This window comes from Haliotis rubra, unplaced genomic scaffold (genome assembly GCF_003918875.1).
Source record: "Haliotis rubra isolate DU_JTF1 unplaced genomic scaffold, ASM391887v1 Scf1031, whole genome shotgun sequence".
Taxonomy (NCBI): domain Eukaryota; kingdom Metazoa; phylum Mollusca; class Gastropoda; order Lepetellida; family Haliotidae; genus Haliotis; species Haliotis rubra.
In genome coordinates this window covers 10,774-23,520 of record NW_025764928.1, presented here as the reverse complement: position 1 = coordinate 23,520, position 12,747 = coordinate 10,774, and the positions used below count along the sequence as shown (strand labels likewise).

General features: G+C 40.2%; 1 protein-coding gene across 1 annotated transcript; it reads left to right on the top strand.

Annotated features, from left to right (window-relative positions):
• The first annotated feature begins 1,308 nt into the window (after nt 1–1,308).
• On the top strand, nt 1,309–12,442 carry LOC124272878. The gene is made up of 4 exons (XM_046708100.1): nt 1,309–1,425; nt 8,767–8,896; nt 9,869–9,982; nt 12,024–12,442. The coding sequence occupies exons 2-4, from the start codon at nt 8,767–8,769 to the stop codon at nt 12,104–12,106; spliced, it is 327 nt and encodes a 108-aa protein (XP_046564056.1). The 5' UTR covers nt 1,309–1,425; the 3' UTR covers nt 12,107–12,442.
• The last annotated feature ends 305 nt before the right edge of the window (nt 12,443–12,747 follow it).

Below are 12,747 nucleotides of genomic sequence, written 5' to 3'. Positions count from 1 at the left end.
AAACATATAATACTCAATGAAACACTGTTCATAATTAAAACATCAGACCAACTCTGTGATTTTTTTGCAGAATTAATGTCCTAAAAATCAAAAAGTTGTTTAAATCATTAAAATATTTGCTCAGTTCACTATTTGTTACGAGGGAGGAGTGCAAGGAGAGGAACAGCCAGGTGTGCGAGAGAGTGGAGACGGCACAGCACAGGCTAATGAATCAATAACAGCCAGGTGTACGTGGGGCACGTGCACAAGTGCCCACAAAGTTATTGATTCATTAGCCTGTGCTGTGCCGTCTCCACTCTCTCGCACACCTGGCTGTTCCTCTCTTTGCACTCCTCACTCGTAAAAAATTGTGAACTGTGTCAAAATTTTAGTGATAGTTTGTTAAATTCACAGAGTTGGTCTGATGTTTTGATTATGATCAGCGTTTTATTGAGTATTATATGGTTATTAGTTTTCGAGTTAGATTGCAATTCATCGGTCTACTTTTGAGCCAAACAGACTATAGTGGCAGTCAGTTAATTTATTTATTCCGAGCTTAATTTGTTTTGTCAGCCAGATAGCAGTCATAAACAACACTACAGTCATATGATAAGGAACTTATATTTAATAAATATATATAATTAGATGACATGAAACAGATTATATTTAGCACGCCCCCAAAGCAACTGCTTTACCGGGAGCAATAATGTTATGACGACCCTGATAATGAATGTAGTAGAATATTAAATTTACTATCCGATAGTGTGCAAATGCTTTGGCGGTTTGAAAAGTAGACACTGTTATATGTTTTACAAAGTCATCAAATTATCTCATAGGTTTGTTTCGTCCTGGCCAATTCTTTCATCGGCACTCATTCCACAAAGAGATCTTAGCGCTGAGGTAATTGTATCTTCTGTAGATTTGTGAGTAAGTTTAGTTTTACGAATCTTTTAGCAATATTCCAGCAGTATTACGGCAGGGGACATCGGAACTGGGCTCTACACATTGCAGCCGTGTTGAGAATCGATTCATGGTCTTCGGCGTGACGAGCGAACGCTTTAGCCACTGGACTACCAACCGCGATTGCTTTCATCACTGGGCTACCCCTCCGCCCCTCCCATAGATTATTATAGCAGTTATATTACGGAAGAGAGTATTTTCGGTGAATTCACCCGATGAAGGAGTAAGGACACACTCTGAAACGTTGTGTTCCTCATGATAAAGAAGTTGACATCTGTTAGAAACTCTCTACCTTATGTGTATCACTTCTAAATGTCATTTAAAACCGTATTATATAACGATCATCGCGACCTTCGAAAATTTCCGTCACAATACATGACTTGTACTTCCTGTTTTACAATTCACTGAGCAGACGTCAACTACAGACGTCAACACAAGCTTAATCGTTTCGATTACATCACCTACGGAGAGGAACCCTGATATAAGGTACGGTGTATTGTTTTAGATTTCGTTTTTAAAACGTCTGTCTAGATAGGGGACATGTTTGATTTCAGGTTCATATTTGCCAGTTGAATCTGGTTAACTGAACCTTTTTATGGATAACAGCCGCCCTTGAAGTTCGAATGTTATCAAGTAGGTTATACTAAAATCTATTTATTTGGAGCTAACATGGTTTGTAATCAATTATGTGAACGTTTACTGTTTTAAAAAAGTAGAAATCATTAAAGGACACATGCAACAAAAAAATCAAACATAATTAAAACACAATTATCACTTCTTCATGACATATAATATGCATTGCTGATTATGAAAAAACAAATAAACAAAATTATACGCGTATAATCGCAAATCAAAAGTGCAATATTTTGTACTTGGGTTTACCTCCCTCGAAACGAAGCAGCCGGGATACCGAACCCAGTCAGAGCGGGTGGGTGTGCACTCAAGTGTAACGGCTGGTTCATTAGCAGATGTTCCTTCACGGCTCATTGTGTGTGTATATATATAGATGTTGGGTTTTGTAAATAAATGCTCATTTTTTGTGTATAACATTTTGCAATCAACAGACATCATAACATGTCATGTGTTCAAGTATCACACCTGCCTGTCTGTGTAATAACATAATGTGACAGAGACCGAACTCGGGCCATAAATCAATGCGTTTTTTTATGGTGTATAGCCTGATTGGTGTTAAGTTCAAATTGCATGTGGTCAGTGATCGCAGTTGTGTATTGAATATTGTCATTAGCAGACAGGCAGGCAGACACACAGGTGTCAATAAAACAAGACATTGAGTTTTGTCTGTGACAACGACATATCTATATCACAGTTAGAAATTGTGTCAACGCTAAATAATGACATTGCTTTTAAGTATCGAACTGAGAAAGTGACTCGGTAAGAAGAACGTGTGGTGAAATAGACAAATGAAATCATATAAACAGTTTATTTACTGTCATAACATATAAAAAGCTCGCGCCTGTGAGATATCAACAAAACATTATGAAAATAGCTCACACCAAAGCCTTCACGGAGTATTCACCAGACAGCCTGCTTCCAAGTTGCGCGAACCTATTTCATTGCGCACATGCTATGAGCGCAGCCCAGCTGTTGAAACCCGTTTTCCCGTTTTCCTCCGATTTCGCGCGGTTTCTTTCATCGCGTTATTTTTCAACTTTATAAGTTGAATTTGCATTTTTTGATGATTTGTTTCGGTACGTCCATACCGAAAAGTATCAGAATCTGCAAAGTTGTGTTTTACGTTGCATGTGACCTTTAATGTCTTTCATTAAATCTATCTATTTTAGAGTTTACTATATCATAACGATTTCTCCCTACTAGATCATTCATGCCTGACGTTAGTGCATATATGTATTATATGGTGACCGGACAAAATCCACCCGGACAAAATCCACCCCAAAATTGCCACCCCGGACAAAATGCACCTCTTCTTAACAAAAAAATGGACAAAATCCACCCTTCTCAAATTGTTTTAGTGTGTCCTGATCTTTGATCAAGTTCCTTTTCTCAAGCATTGTTTTGATAGCATTTACGTTTTCCCAATTGGCTGTTGTTCCTAGATGTTGTTTCAAACATTAAAGGTTTCTCCTTTTGTCACATCTTGATCACTACTTTCCTGTATCACACTTTGATCATTACGTAATCCCCTTAAAGAATTAAGATGTTTTTTGCAAGCCTGATTGGAGCCCTTTATACTCATGTTTTGATATAACATACTTTTTAATGAGTTTGAGATCATCTTGTTTATTTTAAGTGAGTTTGAGATCATCTACTTAAGATAAAGGCTTCAAAAGTACATGTATATATATAGTTTGTGTCAAAAAATGCAACTTCACCATACATCATGGAAGTGATACGGAACAACAAGGGTGGTTCGAAGTTGCTATATCAGGGTTATTCATACATAAAGAAGAAAGAGAGCAAGTCAACAATTAGGTGGGAGTGTTCCCAACGGAAAGCGCTTTCTTGCAAGGGTTCAGTGACCACAGACATGGAAGTGAAGAATGAAGTACGGACTACCGACCACTGCCACACCCCAGACCCCAGCGCTACCGTGGCCCTCAAGTTGCGGTCAGAGATGAAGCAGAAGGCCTGTACATCCCGAGAGACACCGAACCAGGTTCTTCTAGACTCCGCTACTACCCATCCAGTAGAAGTTAGAGCAGCTTTAGGGGAAACTGATTCCGTCAAACGTGATCTCCGGCGTCACAGAGCCAAGCAGTTTCCTGCTAATCCTACAACACTTGCAGACTTGAAAATTGAAGGTGAGTTATACAGACGAGCCGTTCCTGATATATGACAACTAACAAGATCCCAACCGTGTCATCGCCTTTGCCTCCAACACCACCCTGCAACACCTGGCGTCAGCAGACACCTGGTTTATGGACGGTACCATGAGATCACTCTTGAGGGTGGTTCTCGAACAAACAATGTGTGCGAAGGTTGGAACCACGCGTTCAAGAAACTGATAGGACATTCCCACCCTACTGTGTGGAGACTCATCGACTGTCTGAGAAAAGACAACGGTCTTGCATGTACAGCCATCTACAGGTCCGAAAGAGGTCAGCCCCCAAAAGAAAGAACGAGAACAACCACCAAACGTCTCCAAGAACGCCTTGAAGGTCTGTGCAAGACCTACGCAACGAAGGACAAGACACTAGAGGACTTTCTCCACGGCGTCGGCCGTTGTTTGCGTTTTTTGAAAGGTGGCAAGATGTTTAGTCTTAGATATGTCTGAATGTGTGAAAATATATGTATTGATGCATGAATGAGTCATAAATGTGAAATGTGAAAATGTGTCATATTTATATATGCAAAAATGTGCTTACATATGTATTTTGGTTGTTTTTGTTATCAATTATGAATGACTGATATATGAATAAAATTCATTTCTGTGACTAAACATGTCATTAGTTTGTTTTTTTTTCTCAGGGTGGATTTTATTGGGGGTGGATTTTGTCCGGGTGGATTTTGTCCTAGGTTGCAATTTTGGGGTGGATTTTGTCCTGGATTCCGATTATATAGGTAATACGTTTCCATATTTATTTACTTGTCCTTCATGGAATAATATATGTTTAGATATCAACAACTACTATTGTAGAAACCCGAAAACTCAGCTTTTTCACTCTAATAAAATGGGATCAATTAAGAAATTAGTAATATTTTGCAAAATAATGTCTCATGTTAAGGAACGCCAAAAATAAACAATTAAAGTATGATTGTAATTCTTACAGGGTGGCTCGTGTATTGTACAGCTGTATTCTCGTGTCCCACATAGAGTATCTGTCTGTCTGTGTGCATCCCTTCGCCTATTCCTATTGTGGATGCTATTGACACGCTGCAACTCACAGAGTCCAGGTTTATGATTAATTCTAGACCATCCTCGCCAATTAAAAAGTCAGCCTTTCATATCGGTCTTTGTAATATTTATATCTGGTCGTATAACTCGATGGCTTATGTCACTTTTATTGTGGGCGGTTATCTGGGGATCTGCAACTATAATACATAGGTTACTGTACGAGAGTGTGCGTCATATTGACTTTTACCAAACGAGTAACTGCAAAAGCTTTGCAGTTGGCTCCCCCAAGTTAGTGGAGAAATCAATCTTCGATGTAACCAGATATATATATAAATATATGTGTGTGTGTCTGTGTCTGTGCGTGCGTGCGTGTGTGTGCGTGTGTGGTTACATCGAAGATTGATTTCTCCACTAACTTGGGGGAACCAATATATATAATTATATATGTGCATACCACATAGTGAGTACGTGTTTTAAGTGAGTCTAAACTTTTGATGGCAAGTATATATGGAATTACGCTTTCCCCGTCAAGTACAACGCTATGTGGTAAGTGAGTGAGTGAGTATGGTATTACGCCGCTTTTACCAATAGTCCAGATTCTAGTGTCTTTTGGAGTTGAGTTCTACACGGGATTCGGGCCCGCACTCCCAGAGTAAGGCACCTAATCGCCAGATCCCACAAAAAGGAAGTGTGGCAACTGGTAGTCTCGATCACGATCACGTACTTTGTTTTACCCTCCGACAAGTGTAAAGTCAGTATGACCTACATGCATGCGAGTGTAATAATTTCTTTACTGCGTAATATTTTCTTCATCTCACTGAGCTCCTCTTTTGGAAAATGCTCTTACGGCCGTCGTCTTAGAAAACCAAATCTCCACCTTTGACGTCATTCCGACATCACGTCACAACGAGATTTAAAATGACGCCAATAATGCCACTCGGATGACGTAAATGGATTATATTTTATGTGTGTAGTGTGTCAAGTGACGTGAAAAACGTGACATTCTCACGAGCGGCATACTAAACGACCTTCCGTGTAATACAATTTTTATTAAACGAGTTAATGATTTGGTATCAAACGAGCGAAAGCGAGTTTGATACTAAATCTTTCACGAGTTTAACCCTTTCAACACCGCAGGCCGCTTAAGCGGCCACAACGTTATGAGTCCCCAGACACCGGAGGCCGATTAAGCGGCCAGGCAGTAGTCACGTCAAAATGAGACATAATTTTAGGAACCTACCTGACTTATGATTCATATATTAAATCTATCACATTTCACAATGTCTGAAAACACTTATTAAATTTCAATTTATCATATATTATCAGCAGAGTTAAAATTATAAACTATTTTTCGCAATGTTATTGAAAACAACGATTCTCGGACACATGCTTCGGCAGCGGGTCTACAATAACATTGTGAAAGAGCAAAGTAACGATGTTTCGAGGAATTCATTAAATAAATTGAATTAACTAATGAATAAAATCAACAACAACATTCATAAAAGTTGTCAAACGTACATATAAAATTACTATTTCTATCTTTTTGTGCGATCATGTAATGCAAGTCAAGTCACTGACGAGTGACATCTCGGCTTTCGCCGCCTCAATCTTCACGCTCGGACACGATGTTTAATGCGAAAATATATACATGAAGCATTTTTGTCACAGGTCATAACCTAGCACGATACGTCCAATAAGTTCCATAATTTACGTACAGGTAGCGATTTCTTGCTTAATATGTTCAGAATAGCATTATTTTACCCAAAACTTTTGTCTAAATTTGAAGTGTTTCGTTTACGTGGACGGTATCCATTGCCGTAATATGATTGGCTGCCTTAGGTCACGTGTCTGATTTTGACCAATCACGACCCTTATAGCAGACTGTGGCGAAAAAGCGTCATCAGAAACCAATCTTTATCCAATAAAATCGCTTCTTACAACTGTGAAAATACTCTTGGCAAGGGTACAGTGATATTGTTGATGTTCAGAGCTTTCGAACGATGCCCGACATCAAACGATTCGCCTCGCATGTTATGCATACGAAGCTTCGAAACGGAGGTATTTTCCGTTGTTATGTCATGTTACCGAGCGGAAAGCCACAGATATCGGGAAATAGGCGACCATACATATTATTTAAGAAATCTTTTTATAATAATTTTCTGATGACGTAAAAATGAAAATATAAAAGAAAAAGGCACGGGCATGTTATCACATGTCACAAATGGAAAAAAATCGCCATAGTTTTTTGCTTCTTTCGTGGTTTATCTGGACGTTATAAATGTAAGCTTGCATTTTCATTCAAAAATACATTTATTTAAGTTGTAGTTGTATTATTTGAATAATATTATAAAAATAAACTTCATATTTATCAACAGTAGGATTAGATCTTTTAAATGGTGTATGGGATGTAGTAGCAATAACGTTTTACAAGCTTATAATTTCCTTCATAAACATAGGCTTCATCTATGACCTCAGGGTCTCTGGGAACTCGGTGTCATGGCAGTAAATGCCTCTGGTTGACTGGTGTTGAAAGAGTTAATAAAAGTGGTATTTCACGGAAGTGAGTTGAGTATTCTGTTTATTACTCTCCAACATAAACTGATAGAAACCGCCTACTAACAGTGTGATGACTTTCAACTTTCCGCGAGTTAAGCAAGGTCTAATACCATTGTGACAGATGTATTAGCATTGTGACGTCATAATTGTAAACCATTATGACGTCATTCGTCTAGCGGCATTACACTAGTGTAATATTGACGTAAAAATATTACACTGCAGTATCTTCCACGGAGAGTAATAACACGAGATAACAGATAGACCATGTTTCACCAGCCACATGAAATATTCTATCTATTATATGCATTCAGTTTTATAAAATATTATTTAACTTATTAATCCCAGAAAGGTCGTAACTCAAGCACGAATCGAGGCGAGCACTGAGGGTGCGTTGAATGAGTGGGCGATCAACTGACCGGTCTAGGTTGGTCATCCCATGACCAGGTGTTCTAGCCAATTGCATTTTGTGTAATGCACATATTTACATGTAATATAATAATACATATTTTTCGTGTTGTGAAACAAGATTCTGGATAAAAAAACTGTGTTGAGACACAAAGTAGTTCCGGCAAAGTGATATTGTCACTGCAGTCAACATATCAAATTTCTGTCACTGCAACGAAAGTATCACTTTTCTCAGTATATATTTGCACAAGTGCTCATACGATATTTATGAAGTCGGTTATATCCAACCCTCTGAATACATGCTGACTGTCTTGACAATAAAAGAACCATGAGATTTCGGTTTGCGATTGGGCCCATGAACCTCTGCTGTTTCCAAGAGGCGACCCGTGAAGATCTGTGTTAGAGTTGGTCTTCAGCAACCATGCTTGTCGTAAGAGGCGACTAACGGGATCGGGTGGTCAGGATCGCTGACTTGGTTGACACATGTAATTGAATCCCAATTGCGTAGATCGATACTCATGATGTTGATCACTGGATTGTCTTGTCCAGATTTGATAATCTACTTACCGCCGCCATATAGCTGGAATATTGCTGATTGCGGCGTTAAACAACAAACAAACAAACATCCTTGCTTTCTTTGTTCTGCCACCTTGTGTAAAGAAACTACAAGCACGTGTGTTGTGACCTTAAATCTAGAAGTGTAGAATAGCCCACTGATGAATATTTATGATTATTCTACACTTAAGACCATTCTAGCTTTCAGGTCACAACGCACGTGCTCATCGACATCTATTGCTTGAGCATTTGTTTGTTTGTTTGTTTGCTTGTATGCACTCAGCAATATTGCCAAAGCCGATAAGAGAATGTCATTCGACGATGGGAACATTGTGTATACATGTAAACTGTAGAATATGTTTTAAGTGTATACTTGTACTACCCGCTGTGTCGATATGAAACTAGTTGTATTCATTCATATTTGTTTGTTTTAAGTACTTGTGTGAACGTAAATAGATGTGAGTGAATCAGCTCGGTTTCATTTGTATTTTTGACAGATGAGGCTATCGAACATGCTAAAACCTCCTGAACGGACGTTTATCTTGTTGGCCGGCCTTTCCTTCCTGGCGGGGACCTACGTCACAACTCCTGCGCAGAACCCGATACCGACTGACAGTAACAACTCATGTATGTATTATGTTGTTTGTTGTTTAAAACATGATTGTAGGTTCGAATCCCGGTCGCCCCAAATATGGTTTTAGGTTTGCAAGCATCAAACCGCGATCGTGGGTGTCTCCAAAGTGCTGAATGTCTGAGACCAACATCGCTTCGGGTTTTACTCCCACTAAAAACAGACACGCCGTGCTATACCTGGATACTGGTCAAAACGGCTTTAAACCCTAACCGACTCACTCACTCAATCGGTGACACGTGATTTGTTTCCACCCCAAACTAGGATACGATGACATGTGTCAACCTAGTCAGCAAGTCTGACCACCCGATCATGTCAGTCGCCTCTTGCGACAAGCATGGGTTGCTGAAAACTCGAATCATGACGGATGACTCGGTCATTTATAAGTCGTTGTGATGTTGCTGAAATATTACGTATAGCATTATGTGATGTATTCATATTAGCCTGACATCTTGTCTCTGAAATGGGCATTGTTTATAGAAAAAACGGTTCCTCATTATATTCATAATTTAAAAACTACAAAATAAGAATTAAAAAAGAGCCCACAGACTTTCCTTATTTTCAGAGACCAAACAAATTTGCAGAGCTACAATTGTTTGGAATTTCATAACACAAGTAAAGATTTTTACCACTGACGGGACTACCCCTGAATTCAAACATTAGGGAGTGAGTAGGTTTAGTTTTACGCCGCTTTTTATCAATATTCTAGCAATATCACGGCTTGGGCTTCACACATTGTACCCATGCGGAGAATCGAATTCGGGACTTCGGCGTGACGAGTGAACGCTTTAACCTCTAGGCCACCCCACCGCCCCATCAAACATTAGAAATCACCCCATGAAGCAGTGATAATCTGGACTTGCCATTTATTCTAGGCTTGCAGGGTCTGGATTGGGTATATTTGTTTCTGTCTGGATAGCAGACTATATTACATGTGCCAATAAAGAACCACATGTACAATTGTACAGGTGCGGTTGAAGATAATGGACAACTCTTCCCGAGCGTGAAGTCGGTGGAAATATGGGTCAAGTCTACGTTCTCGACCACATGGCCTTGGACAATAGGTGACGGCAAGCACTACGGTAAGAAATGCTTTACTCTTGGCCTTTGTTTTGGCAATTGGGTCACGGATTACCAGTTTTCTCACGCAATTGTCTGTGTAGAATTGCGTCCCTTGGACACCCCAGGAACCTGTGATTGTGGGTTCGAATCCCGGTCCACCCATGTTTTGCTTGTAGGTATGTCAGCACAACGGTCGTGTACCACAAAGTGGTAAACGTCAGAGATCTGCATCACTTTCAGTGTTTCTGTGGGGAATCGAACCAAGGTCTTCGAACGCTGTAACCACTAGGCTACCCCGCCGCCCTTGTCCGTTGCAGAGTGGGGTAGATGTCTCACATTTTGGTAACATCCATGTGAGTAGGCATGGTGCATTGAGTGAAAATTGACATGCCTTTTACCACTTAGGTACCATGTGCGCGGGTACGGTCTTGCAAAAGCGAGGACCACAATTTGATCCGAACACTTCTAAGGGACGCAACCTACCACAGCGAACTGTTTTGCTTGGTTCACTGTGTATCAGCATGTTTCAAATTGTTTCGACAGAGTGAGTGAGTGAGTTTAGTTATACGCCGCCCACAGCAACATCCCAGCAATATAACGGCGGCGTTTCCACAGAGATGACGTTAGACAAATGCATAACCGTGCTTGATATACCGTATCTACGTTTTTGAATCAAGAAACTTAATCTCTTGGGTGCCGTTGTGCCAAACAACGTTTGCGATGCGACCGTCGAAGGTCTGTGTAAACGTACGGATCGATCGCTTTGTGCAACGGCACCCAGTGTCGTTCACTGGTGGGTGGGACCAACTAGTAACTATCTTAAGGATGTGAGGCCCTACGGGCTAAGATGTGATTGTCGGTGTCGCTGTCTCTCTGTTTCGGAAGCGAACACTTAACATTCAGTCTCACAGCCGTCTCGCACTCGGGGAAATGCGATATCAGGTCCCAATCTGGTAACTGTAGAAGCGTTAAATGTGGTATATGAGGTGGAAGTTGTTGAATTACTCACTGTCAGTCTTCGCGTCAATTGTGGTTCAATTATTCATTGTCAATCTGACATACTGGTCATGTTCTTTCTTGTCCTGTTTATTGAAATACTGCAGTGTCTTTAGTTAATCACAGTCGTTTCTTGTTTTCGTTATACTGCTCTCAGATATATAATGTTGTTTCTTGTTTTCGTTATACTGCTCTCAGATATATAATGTTGTTTCTTGTTTTCGTTATACTGCTGTCAGATATATAATGTTGTTTCTTGTTTTCGTTATACTGCTCTCAGATAGTATCACGATACACAAGTCACTTTTTACCATAGTGTCACGATATATAGGTCACTATACAATACGTATTACGATACATAGGTCACGATACGATACGTATCACAAAACATAGGTCACTATATGACAGTATTATGATACATAGGTCATTACGCGATATTATTACAATATCTAGGTCACGATATGATAGGGTGTCACGATATATAGGTCAATCTACGAAAGTATTACGATATCTAGGTCACGATACGATACGTATCACGATACATAGGTCACGATACGATAGTACCACGATACGACAGTATCACGATACATAGGTCACGATACGGTAGTATCACGATACACGGGTCTCTGTACGATAGTATTACGAGATATAGGTCACGATACGATAGTATCATGGTACATAGGTCAATATACGATAGTATCACGATACGACAGTATCACGATCCATAGGTCACGATACGATCCGTATCATGATATTCAGGTCACTATACGATAGTATCACGACAAATAGGTCACCGTACCACAGTATCACGATACACTGGTCACTATACGATGCGTATCGTGTTAACATTTTTTGTTATATTGTGTGGAGATTTGTTGAGTATCAATACTTCTCTAACAAAGACATTTGGAGGCTTCGAATGAGTAAGCTATAGTAAAAACTTCCTTGTGTATCGTATCGTCGCCTAAAATCTCACGATACGCCAGTGCAAATATGTATCGTTTCACTTCCAATTGAAAGGACAGTTACCTTCTAACGATTAAACTTCCTGCTTCATGTCCCCAGACATGCCCGTCTCTGAGGAAGGACGCCGACAGTGGACATCCAAACAGCTCCTTCTCCACGAGCTGCTCATTGCGTCCATCTGACCGTGGTCACTGTTCAAGTTCGGGGACTCCGTGTTTCTCCGACGTCGATGGCTATGTGGCTGTCCTGAGGATGAGCCAAGACGTGGTGAGCTTGAGGTCGACCAGAGTGCCTCGGCGGTCACAGCAACAAGCTTTTCACGGGACATGCCTTCAGTTCCATGTGAGAGAGAGAGCTTTTCTTTGCAAAGATGATCTGCTTTATTAAAGTTTAAAAGTGCTAAATATAAGATGTGCTGAAACAAATAACCATAAATGTCTTGCTTTCAATGTTTTATGTTGCCTGATATCTAATAAAATAACCTTTCCTGATATCTAATAAAATAACCTTTCAAGGTGTATCTTATCACTTATATTATATGATCAGGGGTAATGAGTGAGTGAGTGAGTGAGTTTAGTTTTACGCCGCTTTTAGCAATATTCCAGCTATATCATTTAGGGGACACCAGAAATGGGTTTCACATATTGTACCCATGTGGAGAATCGAACCCGGGTCTTCGGCGTGACGAAGGCCAACGCTTTAACCACTACGCTACCCCACGGCCCCAGGGGTAATGGGGCAGCCTAGTGGTTAAAGCGTTGGCTTGTCACGCAGAAGGCCCGGGTTCTATTAACCATATTGGTACAGTGTGTGAAGTCCATTT